Source organism: Salvia splendens, unplaced genomic scaffold (assembly GCF_004379255.2).
Source record: "Salvia splendens isolate huo1 unplaced genomic scaffold, SspV2 ctg377, whole genome shotgun sequence".
NCBI lineage: Eukaryota > Viridiplantae > Streptophyta > Magnoliopsida > Lamiales > Lamiaceae > Salvia > Salvia splendens.
The window spans coordinates 1-20,386 of NW_024599023.1; the positions used below are offsets into that span (position 1 = coordinate 1).

The following is a 20,386-nucleotide window of genomic DNA, read 5'->3' on the forward strand; positions in this document are numbered from 1 at the left end:
TTGACATTTTTAAGAAAAGTAGCATTTAACGCACCTCTTGTGGCTATGTGGGGTTAAATATGATTGAAAAAGTAAATCCAAAGTAAGAGGATGTCGAATATTCTTTTGTTTATCATTTCACAACTTTTATTTCGCATAATGAAATAAATATGAAGAAATTAAAATGACTCGTGCATCACACTGGAGTGACACTAGTTAGTAATTTAAATTGGACATTTATTTCTCTTTAAGAATTAAGAATGACTGATCAGTATCCTATTTATTCATCCTTCAATTTAAGTAGTATATAAAATAAGATAGCATACAATGAATTAAACACTAATTAAACGATTTGATTCATTTTCAGCTGTACATATTTTTAATTGACATTTTATGAAGTGGGACGAAGAATAAAACAAAAATTTTAATTACTTTGTATATTTGGAATATGACATTACATAAAGAATCATATACTAAATGGTGTGAGTTAATACAAATTCTTTCAAATGTTCTCTGTTGAAACATATTCCCGATATCGTATTTCCAATCTTCTTTCGGTGTTATGTGCTATTGTGTTTATTATATTTAATAGGATGAGTTGATAAAAAATAATTCAGGTTAATTTTGAATTTGTTTGAATAAATTATCATTTGAATGTTTAATTTTATTGTATTAATTGATGTATTAAATTTTTTTAATATAATATATATAAATGTAATTATATATTACAACACATTTAATATTAACATATATATATAATAATCTATCGGTATACCGGTATACCACGGTATATACCGTATACCGAGGATTCGGTATACCGCGGTATAGAAAAATTGATACCGTTACCGTACTGAAACACTGCGGTACGGTATCATACCGTACCGGAAACTGCGGTATACCGAAAAATCGATATTTTCGGTATTTTTTTGGTACGGTAAGTCCGGTATTACGGTATTTCGGTATAATTTCCCACCCCTATATGTGATTGCATGATAGAATGAATTAGGTTTATAAAGTAAGTTTTGATTATATGTAAGGATAAGTTGAGTAAGTAATTGTGAAAGGAGTGATTAGGACATGCATGGTTGATTGAATGGTTCCTAGGAACTAATTATTAAGGCGATTTTGTGAACTATCTTGAAAGGTGTTGTGCGTACGTGAATTGCAAAGAAGCAAGGAGTTGTGCAATATATCTGTAAGCCGATAAGGTGAGCTTTCATGACCTACACTATTACTGTGGGCTTTGCTATCATACAGTGTATGTGTATATAATCAAATTATTTTGTGTTTCTTTGAAATAAAAATAACTGTATGTGTATAAAAATCAAATGATTTTTTGTTTCTTTGAAATAAAAATGTTTGTCTTACCATGAATTGTTTTATGAACTGTTCTGAAGCGGGTAGATGGTAGAGGCTCCGATATTGAGCTGCGGACTAGTTGCTATGTGGAAAATCAAATTTGGGCTTAAGTAAGGGCCTCAAACCCTGCTTAGCTAGTGTGCATCTACAACCGTGAGCTAGCCGTTAATAATTGGCTAGTTCAGTTACTGTTTGGAATGTGGCCACAATCCCAGTTCACAAAATGTTATCCAGATATGATATGTGACTGAAAATGGTTGATCAACCGTCTTTTATGTAATGGTAAAATCATTTAATGTCTTGGGAATTTTAAAGAAAACCCTTATTTCACTCACCGGCAAACTTGACAAATCGTTTATTGTAAATTGTTTACGGCATGTGCCATTGAGTATATTTTTGTACTCAGGCCTGCATCTGTTTTCCCTATATGCAGGTTAAACGGTTGATGAACCACGGTGGGTGTTGAGGCCGAGTTGTTGAAGTCCTTAGTTACTAAAAATAGAATGTGTTGTGTCTTCATACATAACGTCATTTTTTTCTCTCGAATTGGTTCTGCTGATATACTAAGTTTTGGATACATTGAGTTTCGATGTAAAGTCTTACGAGTCTCATCTCATACAATGTTTTTGAGTTATATTTTCCATTGGATTTATTCCTACTTTTGAGTGTCTTCCCTGACAGTACTATGACATATAATTAAGTGTTCTTTCGTTTTGGAATGTCAAGTATTCCCAATTCCTCATTCTCCTTCTCATTTCCCGATTTTTTTTTCTTCCCCGCTTCCTAATTCCTTCCCCTAGTTGCAATCAACCGAATTTTCTAGCCTTAGGAAATGCGGGATGTGAAACTTGATCTGATAAGTAGTTTTATCTTCAAAAGAGGCGTCTTCGCTAGCCAAAGGACTGGAGTAAGATAAACGAGTTAAGGATTTGTTAAGCAGATGAGGTGTGTTTATTTTTTACAAAGTATTATTGTTGGCTTTTCTACCCGGCCTATACTATGTGGGCAAAAATTTCAGATGCTTTTTATGTTTCAAGTATGAGTTTAAAGTGAATGGGATGTTATGTACTCCAAAGTATGTGGCCTTTTCTATCCTAGTGTATGAGGGTGAATTGATTTAAGATTCTGTGTTTCAAATAACGTTTATGTGATAGAAAGGCGAATTTCGTCAATTAAAAGAGAGAAAGGGAGAAAGATAGCGGAGGCGTCGATTAGGAAGAGAGGGCGAGAGAGTGAGGCGCCTCTTTCTCATACACGTTTTGAAAGGAATATTAATACGTGTAGTACTTCCTATGCTCCAACTAAGTTGAGTCAAAACTTTTGGGCACGAAGATTAAAAAATTATGTTAAAAAGTAGGAGAGAGGAATAAAGTAGGAAAGATAAAGAGAAAATAAAGTAGGTGATGAAATAAAGTAAGAGTGATTGGATGTTTTGTTTTCGTCAAAAAAGGAAATGATTCAACTTAGTTGGGACATCCCAAAAAGGAATACGACTCAACTTAATTGGGACGGAGGGAGTATATTATTTTGGCTTTTAGTGGGTTGAATTCTATTATTTGGAAAAGTTTATAATTGATTTCCTTTTTTAACTGTAAACAGTTCTAAATTGGATGTTAGGACTATAATATTATTGTCTTTTAATTTGACTACTAGGTATTGGATTTTATATAATTCCCTCCGTTCCATAAGAATATACAATCTTTCTTTTTTAGTCTGTCCCACAAGATTATGCACTTTCCAATATGGAATATTTTTTCTCTCTATTGAGGTGAGACTCCTTCTCTACTACCAATACTTTAATTACATTTTCTCTCCACATCTCTCTTACTTTACCTATTTTGCATTACAACCCGTGCCAAACTCAAAGTGCATATTCTTTAGGGATGGAGGGAGTATGTGTTTTTTAAAATAATTCTTTTTTAATAAGTAAATAAATCTATATTTTAATTTTTCTTCTATTTAGGTAAAAATTGGTTATGCTAGAGAGTTTTGATTTGCCTTCTATTTGGGTTATAATTAAAATTTTATTCTTATTGCAATACTTCTTCTCCGAATTAATTCACAAGCTAAACGACAACACAAATATTTAATCTTTTCAATTTATCAATTAAACTATTTAATACATTTTAATTAGTCTCTAGTTTAATAGTATATTTAATCAATCCCCAAATGAATTAAGTAATACTACTAAGTTTAGTGACATGAATTTATTTTATGTTTTATTATAACTAATGAATAAAAAAGTAACAAACAATAGTAATACTTATTAAATAACAAATTATCTTATGATATATTAAGAAGATTGATAAAAGTATGATCACAATTATAAGAATAATATAAAAATACTCTATGCATAACTAATTTAAAATAAAAATATTTTAAAATACTAAAATCTTATTATGCATTAACCAATTAAATTATACTATCTTCATTCCAATGTAGTTGAGTTGTATTCCTTTCGGGTTGTGCCAACATAGTTGAATCATTTAATTTTTTGACCAAAATTTTTGTACTTTTTCTTATTTTACCCTCTTTATCCCTCACACTTTATTACAATATTTGATAATCATTTATTAAAAAAATTAGTTTGTAAAAATAATTATTTAATAAATGCATACTTCTTCCGTCCCATTAAAGATGACTCACTTTCCTGTTTGGTTTGTTCCAATCAAAATAACCATTATTAAAATTGGAAACACTTTTATCTCTACTTTATTCCATCTCTCCACTTAACACACAAAATGAAGATGCATAAAATCTCGTGCCGCCCAAAGAAGGGGTCATCTTCTTGGAACGGAGAGAGTATACGTTATACTTTTAAATGTATATATAATCATGCTTTCATCAATATTCTTAATATATCATCTATAATTTATTATTTTATAAATATTTTTGTTATTGCTTTTTTAAATATAATAATTAAAATAAATTCATGTCAACAAATTATACTAATCAACAATTTTTATCTTTTTCTATTTATGCCAAAATAGTTGAGTCGTTATAATAAATACGTAGTATAATTTAAACTTTAAAGGTTTTTTTCATTGTATTGATTTGTAAATCAAATTTATTGTGGTGTAATTAAATTGTTGAAATGCATATCTATAGATATAATTGTTGGTATGATAAATTATTACTCGTATTAGTAACACATTTATGATTTTTTTGTTTTCATATATATCACTACCATTGTCAATTAAATATTTTACAAATTTTATATAGTACATTATAATATTATGAAGAAATTTATTAATTTTGGATAATATTTTGTAAATGTACTTAAATTGAGGTGTATTAGATAATAACGAGTTAATTATAAAAATTACTTTAAGGGATCGTTTGATAACCCTGGCAGGAGGAGCAATCAAAAGTCACCAGAATTTGACCGAAATTAGGGATTTTGTTATCATACTCTTATGTGTTTGATACACTACTGTGCAGAATGCAATATTTTTGGCATATGTTTGACAGCACAATAAGGCCCTGAAATTGACATGCATCACCAATTAAATCTAAGACATTTGAATATTTCGACAACGAGGTTGTAGGTGAAACTTACCAGATTTCACACCTGTAATCATGGGTCTCAAAAGTATAATGTTGGCACGACCATATTTCTGTAGGAGAAATTACAGAAAAAAAAAACTATTAACTCCAGAGTAATTAACTTTAAATTTGCAAAACATTCGACATTAGGAGAATTCGGAGGTTCAAAAAGTAAACTGGTGACTGCATCGGCCAACAATGCTATTGAGGTGATATTGCACAATTTCTACTGACTCTGGAAATGGAGTTGGGGGTACAAAAGTAAAATTGGGACATTTCTTGATATGGTTAATGAGCAAGAATGTAATCCCACCGATTTTGCCTGAAAAGGGCTTCAATGGGTCTCACTAAATTTCACGAGCCGGGGAGTATATTATTCATATGTATCAAAAGCCCATGTTTGGCTAGAAAATGGTCATTTTCGGGGCAATACAAGGGTATCAAGTGATCCCTAAGTATAGTTTGTATTGTGTATTCTCCTAAAATTAGTATAGCTACATGCTTATATCTAAAATGCTTGAAAATGTATTGTGTATTCTCCCAACATTGAAATGCATTTGGCCCTGGCCATGCATCTTAGGTTCTGCTAAGGCTTCAAATTAGTGACAATGAAAAAGTCTTCAAATGGATGATGTGATTATTGGGGGTCTGAATGTTGGTGTATGAATAATGAAGGTTGACGTTTACACTAACTTTACTGCTACTAATCTACTGTGTTAGTGAGGGTTCGAATGTTGGTATATTGGGGTTGAGTTATACACATAAAGTTAGGGTATAACATGTTGCATGCATGATCATTCATGCGTAAAGATGCATGCAACATGAAAGGCCGAAGGAGTTGTGGAGTTGTTAGGTAGTTATCCAGCTGGCGGTGGAGTTAGTTATCCAGCTGGCAAATGAGCACGTGGTATTCTCATGCTAGCTGTAGCTGAGGTGGAGTTGACGTGGCCAAGTGATGTGCAATGCAAGACGCGTGACGAGTGAAGCATGAGTTATAAAAGGAAGTCTTAGCTCATTTTGGTTGTTTGATAATATTACTCATTGTTGTTCTCTGCTCTAGATCGTGGATCTACTGCATTCCTATCTTCTACTTACATTCATATTTTGTAATCAGAATCTTATCGTGATATATACAATTCCTCTTCGTTCGTCTTAGCTCGAATTCTTAGCTAAGTGAGTGATCATTGGCGTATTATCGTGAGATTATTGTGGAGTTACGATCAACATTGGGAAGTCACGAGTTCGGATCGTAACAAGTGGTATTCAGAGCAATCGATCTTCGGACATTGGTACGGTGACGCGAGGTGCTGAAATGGAGAAGAAGATGATGGAAATGATGGAACAAAAGCTAAGTGAGCTGCGAGATCAAGTCATACAAGAGCAGGAAATCAAAATTTTGGAACTAACGCAATCAATTGCTGCGATTAATTTGCAAAATCAGAAAAACAACGCAGCAAGGGATAAGGGTGAAGGAAGTAACGAAGGAAGATCAGATTGGGGAAGATCTACTCGATATGAGTTTCCTAAGTTTGATGGTGAAGGATTCGAAGGTTGGATGATGAGAGCCGAATATTTTTTTCAGGTAGCAAAGGTATCGGATGATGAGAAAGTGAGAGTTGCAGCAATTCATTTGGAAGGAAAAGCGCTCCAATGGCACCGAGGATTTTTTACACTACACGGAGATGAAACGTATATTGATTGCAGGTATTACATATCATGCTTAGCTGCTCGCTTTGGAGCTCATGCCTTTGAAGATCCGCTTGCAGATCTGCGAAATCTCAAACAAAAAGGTACGCTACAATCATACATGGATACTTTTGATGAGTTGTATCCGAGAGCGGGTATTAGAGAGGATCAAGCTCTTAGTTTTTTCTTATCTGGACTTATTGATGAACTACAAATGCCAGTAAGAATGTTTAGACCTAAAGGCTTGGCTGAGGCTTACTCATTAGCTAAATTGCAAGACCTAACTGTGAAGGCTTTGGGAATTAAGCCTAAAGGATTGCAGAGTAATGTTTATACTAATAGCAGCTATTACTCGAGTAGTAAGCCTATGGCAGTTACCTCTACTAATAAACCTGTGGTGAATACTAACCCCTGGAATGGAGGAAACAAGGAACCTAACCGCCTTGGAGGTGTTAGAACTAGTACAAATCTATCACCTAAGGAGTTAGATGAGAAGAGAGCCAAGAAATAGTGTTTTTGGTGCACTGAAAAATTCACTCCAACTCACCAATGTTCCAAAAGAAAATCCTATGTCATACAATTAATAGAGCTTGATGGAGTGGTTGGCCGTGAGGAACAAGGAAGTAATGAGGACGAAGTAGAGGAAGAAGAGAAGCTTGACCTCCAACTGTCTCTGCATGCGGTTTGGGGAAAAGATGGACCACAAGTGATGAGAATTAGAGGAGTTTGTCATAAGAAAACCTTAAAAATATTGATTGACACAGGGAGCACTCATAATTTTTTGAGTACTAAGGTGGCAAAAACGATTAAGTGTCAGCTTACTATTGTCAATTCCAAGGCTGTGGAGGTTGCTAATGGACAGCTGCTGCAATGTAATCAGAAATGTGATAAACTGGAATGGGAAATGCAAGGCTCTTGGTTTCAAGCAGAGGTTTATTTGATTCATCTGGAAACTTATGATTTGATTTTGGGAGGAGAATGGTTATCTACATTGGGGGAAATCACATGGAACTTCAATAAATTGAGTATGCAATTTGAAATCTGTGGCAAAAAAGTGGGACTGCAAGGTGAATTATGGTCACCAAAACCTGATCAACTCCATTGTTTACATGTTTTTAACCCAACCGAAGTGGATGAAGAAGAGAGAAAAGTTACTCAAATGATGCCTTCAGTAGAAGGTGATATTAGCTACTGCTATGGAGTGAGTACAGAGGACATTTGGCCAAATCTTAGCTCCATATTACTGGAAAATGAGGCTATTTTTATGGAACCAGTAACCTTACCACCACAACGGGAGCAAGATCACAAGATTGTTTTAAAAGATGGATCTGATGCAGTCAACATAAGACCCTACAAATATGCTGCCAAACAGAAAGATGTGATTGAGGCCATGATTGCTGAGATGCTTAACTCGGGAGTTATAAGGCATAGTGAGAGTCCTTTTGCTAGTCCCATTGTCTTGGTTAAAAAGAAAAATTCCTCATGGAGAATGTGTGTTGATTACAGAGTTTTAAATGCTATTACAGTTAAGGATAAGTATCCTATACCAGTTATAGAGGAGCTTCTGGATGAGTTAGGGGGTGCCAAATGGTTTTCTAAGATTGATCTAAGATCTGGTTACTGGCAGGTTTGAATGAGACCTGAGGATATTCATAAGACAGCTTTCAAAACACATTCGGGTCACTATGAATTTGTGGTGATGCCATTTGGTTTAACCAATGCTCCTGCTACTTTTCAAAATTTAATGAACACTGTGTTCAGGGAGTATTTGAGGAAATTCATCTTGGTCTTCTTTGATGATATATTAGTCTACAGCCGAAGCATGGAAGAACATGAGCTACATCTTAAAATCGTGATGGCCTTGATGAATGAACATAAGCTGTTAGCCAAGAGATCTAAATGCACATTTGGGTGTAAGAAGGTAGAATACTTGGGCCATATAATCTCAGCAGAAGGTGTATCTACTGATGAAGGCAAGATTGAAGCTGTAAAAAATTGGCCTAAACCAAAAACCATCAAACATGTCAGAAGCTTTCTGGGATTGACTGGGTACTATAGGTGATTTGTGTATGGTTATGGAGTTATTGCACGACCATTGATAGATTTAACTAAGGACACTACCTTCAAATGGACTGAAAGAGCTCAGAATGCTTTTGAGAAATTGAAGACTGCCATGGTAACTGCTCCTGTCTTGGCTTTACCTGATTTCTCTAAAGAATTTGTGATTGAAACAGATGCTTTTGGAGTGGGAATAGGAGCTGTGCTGATGCAGGAGAAACACCCCATAGCTTTCATCAATAAAGCTTTATCTCCAAGACATCAGGTTCTTTCAGTTTATGAAAAAGAGCTGTTAGCTATTTTGATGGCAGTTAAGAAGTGGTACCATTATTTGCAATGTAGGAAGTTTATCATCTTGACTGACCATCAAAGTCTGAAATATCTAATAGAGCAGAAATTAACCACTCATACTCAACAAGCTTGGATGACTAAGCTTATGCAATTCGACTATGAGATCAGATACAAAAAAGGCAGTGAGAACACAGCAGCTGATGCTTTATCAAGGGTGCCTGAAGCTATGATATTTGCTCTAACTTCCTTTATGATTCCTCTGGAACTCCTTGCAAAAATTAAAGATTCTTGGAAGAGTGATCCACAAATCTAGCTTATACTACAAGCAAAACAACAGGATGTTGTGTCTCATCCTAAATTCAGCTGGGTGAATGGAGAATTGAGAAGGAATGGTAAGCTAGTAGTGGGTAATGACCTACCCTTAAAAGCTCAAATCTTATCCTTGTTCCATGAATCTGCTATGGCTGGACACTCTGGTGTGTTGGGAACTTACAAGAGAATCTCTGCTCTGTGTTATTGGCCGAAAATGAGAAAGGATATCAAAGAATTTGTGAGGGTTTGTGTTACTTGTCAACGTTATAAACCAGGTAATACTTTCCCTGCTGGACTCCTACAGCCTCTGCCTATGCCAGCTGCTATGTTTTCTGATATTACTATGGATTTTATTGAGGCTTTGCCAAATTCACAAGGAAAAGATACCATATTTGTGGTGGTTGATTGGCTTAGTAAATATGCCCATTTTATGGCTCTGTCTCATCCCTTTACAGCCAATAGAGTTGCTGAAGTATTTCTGGACTCGGTTTTCAAACTTCATGGAATGCCTGCTAAGATTGTGAGTGATAGAGGTGCTATTTTTGTTAGCTCATTCTGGAAGGAATTGATGACATTATTGGGGGTTGAATTACTTTACTCTATTGCCTATCACCCTGAAACAGATGGACAATCTGAGGTTGTAAACCGATGCCTTCAATGTTACTTAAGATGTGCTATGGGGGAAAAACCACATTCGTGGACTCATTGGTTAGGATTAGCTGAGTATTGGTACAACACTACTTACCATTCTAGCATTCAAATGACTCCATTTGAGGCTCTATATGGGTTCCCACCACCCTTATACGTACCATACTTACCTGGAGACTTAGAAGTGGAAGCTGTAGACTTGGCTCTGCGTGATAGGGAAGATATGATATCTGTCCTAAAAAGAAACATTCAAAAAGCAGCTGATCGGATGAAGAAGCAAGCTGATCGCCATAGGAGTGATAAGGAATTCCAAATTGGTGATTGGGTTTGGCTGAGATTACAAGATTATAGACAACGCTCTATCAGAGGCCGACACCAAAAGTTTGAGGCTAAATTCTTTGGCCCGTATCAGGTTTTAGATAGGGTAGGGAAGGTTGCTTACAAGTTGAACCTTCCTACATCGGCCACCATTCATGATGTGTTCCATGTCTCCCTCTTAAAGCCAGCAGCTCCCCCAACCGGGCCAACGACCGATCTACCTACCATTTCTCATATTAATGATGCAGTCTCACAAGCTATTTTGGAAAGAAAGATGGTCAAGCGCCACAACCAAGCTGCGACAAAGTGGTTGATCCATTGGAAAGGTAAGTCTCCTGCAGATGCTTCTTGGGAGTTTGCCGACATCATTAAGGAACGTTTTCCATGGTTCCTTGAGGACAAGGAACCTTACGAGAGAGGTATTGTTGCATGCATGATCATTCATGCGTAAAGATGCATGCAACATGAAAGGCCGAAGGAGTTGTGGAGTTCGTTAGGTAGTTATCCAGCTGGCGGTGGAGTTAGTTATCCAGCTGGCAAATGAGCACGTGGTATCCTCATGCTAGCTGTAGCTGAGGTGGAGTTGACGTGGCCAAGTGATGTGCAATGCAAGACGCGTGACGAGTGAAGCATGAGTATAAAAGGAAGTCTTAGCTCATTTTGGTTGTTGTTGATAATATTACTCATTGTTGTTCTCTGCTCTAGATCGTGGATCTACTGCATTCCTATCTTCTACTTACATTCATATTTTGTAATCAGAATCTTATCGTGATATATACAATTCCTCTTCGTTCGTCTTAGCTCGAATTCTTAGCTAAGTGAGTGATCATTGGCGTATTATCGTGAGATTATTGTGGAGTTACGATCAACATTGGGAAGTCACGAGTTCGGATCGTAACATAACATCTCCCCTAAACTTTAAATGTTGCATGAAAATTCATGAACTTTACCAAACTGTGTAAGTTTCTCATCCGACCCGACCCGATAGATTTCCGACACAATTACTTATCCTACGTGGCGCGCTGAAGGCGTGACTTGGCAAAACTCCACTAATTCTGATTATTTCTCTTCTAACTTAGCAATCTCTGACCTTGGACTATCACAGACATACAAGTAGAATAAATAAAAATATACAAATCGAATTCAGCATATATATCGACATAAACATACAAATCGAATCCCACAAATCGAATTCAGCATAAAAGTAGCATTAATTCTAAAATTTGAATTGAACCCTAAATTTGTCATTTTCCAAGTTACGCTTCCTGCGCATCACGTAGGATAAGTTTGTATCGGAAATATATCGGGTCGGGTCTGATGAGAAATTTACACAATTTAGTAAAGTTCATGACTTTTTATGCAACATTTAAAGTTCACAGGAAAAATCAAATTATGTTGAAAGTTTATGACTTTACAAACAATTTGCCCCATTAATAATGAAATATTGGGTCGAGTTATAAAAATAAATTCAGTAACATTTGTGCTTTGCACTATCCTAACCTTGCTGTATTTATAATAATTCTCAAAAAGAAAATGAAAAAAAACGAATAAGTAGGAAAGTTATAATTTGTAAACCACGATCGAAGCATTGGTTTATAGATTGTATATGGATAATGCAATATTATAATTAGCATTGGTTTATTTTATTTTTAAATTCATGAAACGTGTATTTATATCTATACTAAAGTATTATTACACTGTAAATGACACATTTTCTTTTATGTCTTACCCTAACTAATACTTTTTCTGAAATGGAAACATTATTATCTTCATTTTATCCTATCTAATTTTATTCCTTTTCCATTCAACTTATCAAATGAAAGTGCATAAAATTTCGTAACGAATATAAAATGCTTCACTTATAAGAGCATCACTAACGTCGTGGGTTGGAACGCACCTGAGTCCTGGCCCGTGCCCCCCGCGTTAAATCCTCCCAATTTTCGGCCTGGGACGGTCCTGGTGACGCAGTCACATCCCGGGGCCGCGCCAGGGGTCCGGTCCGTCCCTGCGTTAGGTGTGCCCGGGCCGCAAATAGAGAGTCTCGACCTGGCGTTGGAGGTGAAGCGGGCAGTGACCCGTTGTCCCGATTTTTGATTTTTTGCAGTTGGAAGAGGAAGAAGAGGGAGGGAGAGAGGAAGAAAATGGAGGAAGAGAAAGAAGACGGAGAGGGAGAGGGGCGACGGAGCTCCCCACTTTGATTTTCTAATTTTTAATTTTTTTTGCATTTTTTTATGTTCTAGTTTTTAATTTTTTTTAGTTTATAATTTATTATTTTTGAATTAAAATAAATTTCTCGTGTTATAATTGTTCAACGTTTTTAATTTTTATAAGTAAAATAAGTTGAAGTTGTGAATAATGCATTTTAATAGTTGTGGCGTGGGATGTGGCCTGCAGGGTTAGAGGAGTTGTTGAATGGGACTCAAATTTAGACTCAAATTTAGAGGAATGATGATGTACATGGGACTTGGGGCCTGAATCCGGGCAGGAGTTGTGGATGCTCTAAGGGCATCCACTACGCGGCGAGCCACCGTCCCGCGTTCCGTCGCGGAGGGACGGAACGCTCGCGCGACGCGTTGCGACACGCCGTCCCGTCCCGGCCCGCGCCTGCGAGACGCGGGACGGGCTATCACGCCACGCGCCGTGGCGCGCCCCTGCGCCATGCGTGACGCCCACTCGCCGGCCAGCGAGTGGGCGTCGTCACGCTGACGCAATAAATCAATTTTTTTTAAAAAAATCAAATTTTAAAAAAAATATTTTTTATTTATAAAAATTGTTTTTATATTTAAAAACAATTTTTACAAATAAATAAATACAAGAAATTCGTAATAGCCCACATATATTTGATGGGCTTGCGCATTTATGAAACTCATTCTTTATGTTCCACTTTCGATGTGGGACAAGTCATTCTTGGTTGCTTCTCTTTTATAGAGACAACCTTGAATGTTTTACGTTTCACTTTCGATGTGGGACAAAGTCATTCTTGGTTGCTTCTCTTTTATAGAGACAACCGTGAATGTTTTATGTTTCACTTTCGATGTGGGACAAAGTCATTCTTGGTTGCTTCTCTTTTATAAAGACAACCTTGAATGTTTTATGTTTCACTTTCGATGTGGGAGAAAGTCATTCTTGGTTGCTTCTCTTTTATAGAGACAACCTTGAATGTTTTATGTTTCACTTTCGATGTGGGATAAAATCATTCTTGGTTGTTCTTCTTTTATAGAGACATCCTTGAATGTTTTATATTTCACTTTCGATGTGGGACAAAATCATTCTTGGTTGTTTCTCTTTTATAGAGACATCCAAGAATGATTTTGTCCCACATCGAAAGTGAAACATAAAACATTCAAGGATGTCCATATAAAATTGTATTTTAAATTATGTCATTTTTATATTTTTAAGATTTTAATTATGTTTTTTTAAAATTTTAAGTTGTATTTTTATTTTATGGTGTAATGTAATTTTAGTTTTAATGAAGTTTGTTTGTTTTAATTGAATTGTGTTGGAAAAAATAAAAAATGAAATTGAATGAATAGTAATTTAAGGGACGGAATAAGAGACGGTTAAGGGACGGAGCGTTGCAGGTTCCGTCCCTTAGTTAAGGGATGGAGGAATAAAGTAAAGTGGGACCCTCAAATAGTAGTTTAAGGGACGGTGGGGGTACAGCTTAGTGGATGCTCTAATGGAACGAAAGTGTTATAACAGGGGTGGTAATACTAATTTGAAGTTTAAATTCAGTCATTAAAAAAGGGTTTGCAATAAAATAGGGTAGGCATAAATAGACGGAGGGTGGGTAGGTGGTCCATAAACATACTCAATTACCCACTCTCCACTCGACAACGCAAACATCAACAAACCCCACCCTACGCCCATCTCTTCCCATCCAATACGAGTCACATCATGGTGCATTAAATAATATAGTGTACGAATATATATAAGTATGTTTCTATATCTCAATACACCACAAACGCGAGGGAGAAAGCATATGCTTTATGAGACAGGAAGTTGCACAAAGTGGAAAGCATCGCTAAAATTAAATTATGTCAGGATCAAAGCCCCACACCCCTCTCTCCTGCCCCCCTTTTTATCGCTTCACATAAATCAGAAGCAGCTCAAGAATTTAGGGTTTTCTCAAAGAGGGAAATTGAAAAAAAAAACAAAAAATGGGTCGAGGTAGGGTTGAGATGAAGAGGATTGAAAACAAGATTAGCAGGCAAGTCACCTTCTCCAAGAGAAGATCAGGCCTCTGGAAAAAGGCTAATGAGATCTCCCTTCTCTGCGACGCTGACGTTGCTTTGATTGTCTTCTCCACTTCGGGAAAACTCTTCCACTATTGCTCTCATCCTAGGTACTTTTAATCCACTATATTTTTGTCTCTTTTAATTGTAAGGGGGATAGTCTTGCATTCACAACAACAAAATATTGGATAATGACATTTTTTACTGATATTAAGGACACTAATTTGTGTGTCTAATTCTACCATCAATGTGGTGTTTCAACTAAAATTAGGGGAAACAAACAAAAAATTAAGATAATTTTCAAACGCCTCTCAATTTTTATGTCCTTAAAAGCTAAGTTTTTTTATAGTGATTCGTGTTTCATCAGAAGCTACCTCATCAGTTTATGCTGTTTTTGCTCATCAATCTTTTTTTGCTGAAAATAAGCGACTCCATCTACTGTTTTATATATAAAAATACTTACATAATCTATTTTATTAAATACATATGGTACTTCCCTTTATAGGTTTTGGTGGATGTCATGTTTTGAATTTGTATTTAATTGTGTCCTTATGGGGCAACTTCCTGAATGCTTCTTATTAATTTGTCATTATCAATAGAATATTTTGTTTGTGTCAGTCTTGATGTGGTAAGAATATAGGGTCATTCCAAAATAAAAAAAAAAAACTCATTTGTTTTAGCAGTTGTGTAGGTTGGTTAACTGGGTGACCAGGATGAACCCTGTCGGATCGAAGGGTTAGGCTAAATAAGGGAGACCTTCGAAACCTTTTTGTCTTCGATTTGTCTCTTGAAATGATAGTTCCTCGTATATGAAAAGAGATAGAGAGAGAGAGTTGAACTATATAGATTCTGATATCTTAATGTGTACCAGCTGCCGATCTATTTGCACAACTAGTTAATAGTTCTGACAGATATTGGCAGACTGCGTAGTGTAATTATGTAAAGATTACTAAGGCCACCCGCAACGCATCTCGCGAGTGGCTCGTATCTCGTCCTGCCGAGACGAGACGGCGGCGAGACGCGTTGCAGCGCCTCGTCTCGTCCCGGTCACGCCGAGACGCCCGTCCCACCGAGACACCTCGCGGGCTGTCTCGCCACGCGCTTGCGCGACGTGGCGCGCTCCGGCGCATGCGTGACGCCCATTCGCAGCTCATTTGTTTTAGCAGTTGTGTAGGTTGGTTAACTGGGTGACCAGGATGAACCCTGTCGGATCGAAGGGTTAGGCTAAATAAGGGAGACCTTCGAAACCTTTTTGTCTTCGATTTGTCTCTTGAAATGATAGTTCCTCGTATATGAAAAGAGATAGAGAGAGAGAGTTGAACTATATAGATTCTGATATCTTAATGTGTACCAGCTGCCGATCTATTTGCACAACTAGTTAATAGTTCTGACAGATATTGGCAGACTGCGTAGTGTAATTATGTAAAGATTACTAAGGCCACCCGCAACGCATCTCGCGAGTGGCTCGTATCTCGTCCTGCCGAGACGAGACGGCGGCGAGACGCGTTGCAGCGCCTCGTCTCGTCCCGGTCACGCCGAGACGCCCGTCCCACCGAGACACCTCGCGGGCTGTCTCGCCACGCGCTTGCGCGACGTGGCGCGCTCCGGCGCCATGCGTGACGCCCATTCGCAGCTCATTTGTTTTAGCAGTTGTGTAGGTTGGTTAACTGGGTGACCAGGATGAACCCTGTCGGATCGAAGGGTTAGGCTAAATAAGGGAGACCTTCGAAACTTTTTTGTCTTCGATTTGTCTCTTGAAATGATAGTTCCTCGTATATGAAAAGAGATAGAGAGAGAGAGTTGAACTATATAGATTCTGATATCTTAATGTGTACCAGCTGCCGATCTATTTGCACAACTAGTTAATAGTTCTGACAGATATTGGCAGACTGCGTAGTGTAATTATGTAAAGATTACTAAGGCCACCCGCAACGCATCTCGCGAGTGGCTCGTATCTCGTCCTGCCGAGACGAGACGGCGGCGAGATGCGTTGCAGCGCCTCGTCTCGTCCCGGTCACGCCGAGACGCCCGTCCCACCGAGACACCTCGCGGGCTGTCTCGCCACGCGCTTGCGCGACGTGGCGCGCTCCGGCGCCATGCGTGACGCCCATTCGCCGGCCGCGAGTGGGTTTCGTCACGCTGACGCAATAAATCATTTTTTTTAAAATTTGAATTTAATTAAAATATATATATAAAATATAAAATCGAAAATGTTAATATTTTTTCGACCGTTTTCCTTAAATTTTTTTTATTTTTTACTCTATAAATACTCCTATTTCATCCTCATTTCACACACAAATACACATCAAATCCTCCAAATAATCTTAATTTCCTCTTCAATTTTCATCTAACCTCTCATAACAAAATGTCCGGCGACGGAAACTCTGGCGGTGGTGGCTCGGTGAGTTTGACATCAACGCGTTTGGCGACTGGGGCCATGTACAATGTGTTGGGTGGTTCCGGTTCCGGTTCGTCTACGCCGGGCACCCAGGGCTTGTCGACGCCGGGGGTACCAACCACCCCAGTTTGATGTGGATGCATACGCTCGTCCCTCCGCCCCGAGGTATTCGCAGGGATTATCCCAAATTAGGGAGGATTATCCGGATGAACCCCATCCGGAAGGAGGACGAGGCGGTGGAAGCTCCAGGGCATTCGACGCCGTGGAGGAAGAGGCGGAGGCGGCCGAGGAGGATGAGGATGTAGGCCGGCATCCGTACAGCCGCAAGGACACGATGTCGGTGTACAACGCCTGGATCAACATCTCGTACGATCCTATCGTCGGAATCAACAATCCCGAAAGTGCTTCTGGGAAAAGGTCTCCGAGGCCTACAACGAGATCAAGCCAAGAGGGTCTCGCCGCCGCACATTGAAGATGCTCCGCGCTCACTTTGACCGAGTCGACAGGGAGGTCAAAAAATTCTGCGGCATCTACAAGAACGAAGCGGCTCATTACCAAAGCGGAGCCACGGGAGCCGACATTCTGAGATCGGCTTTGCGAGTCTACTTCGACGACACCGGCAAAGAATTCAGACTTGTCGATGTCTGGGAGGCCGTCAAAGATGAGGAAAGGTGGGCCGGCGGTATGCGATCCAGCTCGGGCTCGACCTCGAAGCGCACGAAGCATACGGCGAGTGGCCAATACTCGTCTAGTGGGGTGGTTCGGGCAGCGCCGCACAAGAGGCTGCCTCGCAGGAGGTTGAGGGCACGACAGACGATGCTGGGGGGTCCTCCCGTGGGCGCTGTCGGCTGCAAGGGACCAAGGCGGCGAATGCGGCTAGAGGGAGGAGTGGCCGAGGCGAATCAAGCCAGGCGGGCTAGGGCTCGAACACCCTATTGTCCATGTACTTGACCGCCACGATGGCGAACACTTCCCGCATGACGCCTCCACAATACCAAGCCCATCTTGCGGAATTGAGTATATGACAAGACAAATGGTATTCCGCCTCCAGGTAGCTTGAGTGCACCGCCACCGCCTCCGGGAGATGATTCGCCGGCGGAATAGTTTTTTAATTTCTATAAAATTATATTTTAACTTATATTTTTTTAATTTATTTTGCCACGAATTTAATTATGTATTTTTATTTTATTTGATGAAGTGTGTTTTTTATTAATTGAATTTGTTGGGAAAAAAAATAAAAAATGAAATTGAATGAATAGTACGTTAAGAGATGGTTAAGAGACGAATAAGAGATGGAGGGTTGTAGGTTCTGTCTCTTAGTTAAGAGATGGAATGAAAAGTACAGTGAGGCCATGAATAGTTAAGGGATGAGACGGTTAAGAGACGGATAAGAGACAGCGTTGCGGATGGCCTAACACAAATACTAGTAGTAATTATTGTATATGCATATTATACACGGATAGTGGAGAAAAAAAACTGTAACAAAACTATGATTTCTACTCTCTCTATTCGCCATTACTTATCACTAATTTTCGTTTCGGTTCGTCCATCAATACTTGTCACACATTTTTTTAGTAATAAACCCCATATTCCACTAATTTATCACACTCACATTTTATTATAAAACTAATACTTCACTAACTCTTTCAACAAACTTTCTAGTTATATTACTTAAAATTCTTGGAATATCAACCTAAAGGCCCATTTTGGTCCTTAACATATTGCGATTTTTTTATTTTGGTTCAAAACATTATCTTTTGAATTATTCGGTTCCTCATAAATAAAAATGGCTCACATTTGGTCTATTTTGGACGGTTCCGTCAGAAATTTGATGGAAATTCCCCCCTCCAGCATCTCCGCCGCCAAGCTCCGCCGTACCATAACCTTCGGTCCTCCTCCTCTCTCACCAAACCAATCCAGCTCCCTGCCACCGCACCATGCTCCTACCTCCTTCTCCAGCATGGTTTCTCCTTCACCTACGGCCAGCTGCCGGTCCTCGCCGCCTACACACCGCCGCCACACTGCCCCTCCCCAAGCTCCGCCAAAATCGTCCTCGAGTGGACGGCGACGAGCAAGGGCAGGCAATTCGACCGCATCTTCGGCGTCTGGATCGACGGCGCTGAAGGCCTCCGCAGCTGCACCGCCGAGCCATTCGCCGCCGGCATTATCTGGACGGTGAAGAAGGAAGTCACGAGGTACTCCTCTCTGCTCTCCACAAACCAAACCCTAGCTGTTTATTTGGGGAATCTCGTCGATTCCACCTACATCGGCGTCTACCACGTCAACATATTGCGAGAATTTGGTTTCCACCTTAGGGTTTCCGTCAAATTTTTGACGAAACCGTCCAAAATGGACCAAATGTGACCCGTTTTTATTTGTGAGGGACCGAATAATTCAAAAGATAATGTTTTGGACCAAAATAAAAAAAATCACAATATGTTAAGGACTAAAATGGGCCTTTAGTTTGTCATTTAATGGTAGATGAGGGAACTATTAGTTTTATGGGATTTCACTAATCAAAACTCCCTAATTTTCATAGAAAAGTTAATTTCCTATAAGTTGCATTTTGAATTCAACCGTATAAGATGTGATACATAGATTAAAACATAATAAGAGTATTATACTTAAACATAAGCCTATACTAGAAAGTGTATAACTAAAACATAATGATTTTTCATAACATCTCCTCCTAAACTATCTTACTTAAAAAAATAAAAAATCTCTTACTTAACTTTGGCATATTATACATACTTCTACTAGGTAATGTACCATTAAATTGAAGGGGTATTTGTAAATGTCCAAAGAGATGATACAATTGTATATGTAATGGATGATCCTACCTGAATGCTTTCACTTGATGAAGTGTATCTTGAAATTTCATTTTTCAATTCTCAATTCAAAATCAGATGCCTTGTAGTTTTGGATATATTATATGTGCAACACCAAGGAGGTTCAATCTATTACTAGTGTATCTATGCACCATACTGTGTTGATTAATCTTGTTGGATACTATTTCATATATATGCTAGCATGGGAAGACTTGTTGAACGATACGAGCAACACACGTACTCTCAGAAAATTGGTGCGCCTAACGAACCGAAGGTGCTTCAACTTTGCTAGTAAATTGCTCTACCATTTGAAGTATGATCTCAATAGTGATGTGTTTGTTATACGTAGGAAGACTTGCTCCTAGACCATCCAAAACTTGGCCATCATCTGCAATATCTGCACAGAACTATGAGGTACAGATTCTCTACATCTTATGAACATGAATCTGAAATTCCTTTTTCTTCTTATTTGTGTTTATTCATTTGGCTAATTCAATGATAGTAGTCTTCTTTTCTTTTTTCCAAGAGGGAAAGTTTGTTTCTAATATTTTGTATGACATTCTTCCAAAACCTCTGGCTAGTCATTATGATCTAATATGTAGAACACCAAACTAAGTGCATTTAATATCAAACTAATTAAGTTTCGAGAAATTTAAGTTTAATTTGACTAACTTTAATTAGATGGGGAAATACAATATTCATCTATAGACCATGAGTTTGTCTATAGA

At 38.2% G+C, this 20,386-nt stretch overlaps 2 protein-coding genes across 2 annotated transcripts; both read left to right on the top strand.

Annotated features, from left to right (window-relative positions):
* The first annotated feature begins 6,196 nt into the window (after positions 1-6,196).
* LOC121789968 lies at positions 6,197-8,203 on the top strand. The gene is made up of 2 exons (XM_042188285.1): positions 6,197-7,019; positions 7,158-8,203. The coding sequence occupies exons 1-2, from the start codon at positions 6,197-6,199 to the stop codon at positions 8,201-8,203; spliced, it is 1,869 nt and encodes a 622-aa protein (XP_042044219.1).
* Positions 8,204-14,176: 5,973 nt separating this feature from the next.
* Positions 14,177-20,072, top strand: LOC121789969 (agamous-like MADS-box protein FUL-L; the record flags this gene model as incomplete). Its single annotated transcript, XM_042188286.1, has 3 exons — positions 14,177-14,542; positions 19,860-19,932; positions 20,008-20,072. Coding segments are annotated over exons 1-3 (323 nt in total), but the record flags the coding sequence as incomplete, so codon positions are not given.
* Between the last annotated feature and the right edge of the window lie 314 nt (positions 20,073-20,386).

Bases quoted from the DNA above. Each gene is read 5' to 3' on its own strand.
- LOC121789968 (XM_042188285.1), top strand. From the start codon at position 6,197: ATGGAGAAGAAGATGATGGAAATGATGGAACAAAAGCTAAGTGAGCTG. The intron at 7,020-7,157 runs GTGTTAGAACTA...TACAATTAATAG, and splicing joins GGAACCTAACCGCCTTGGAG to AGCTTGATGGAGTGGTTGGC.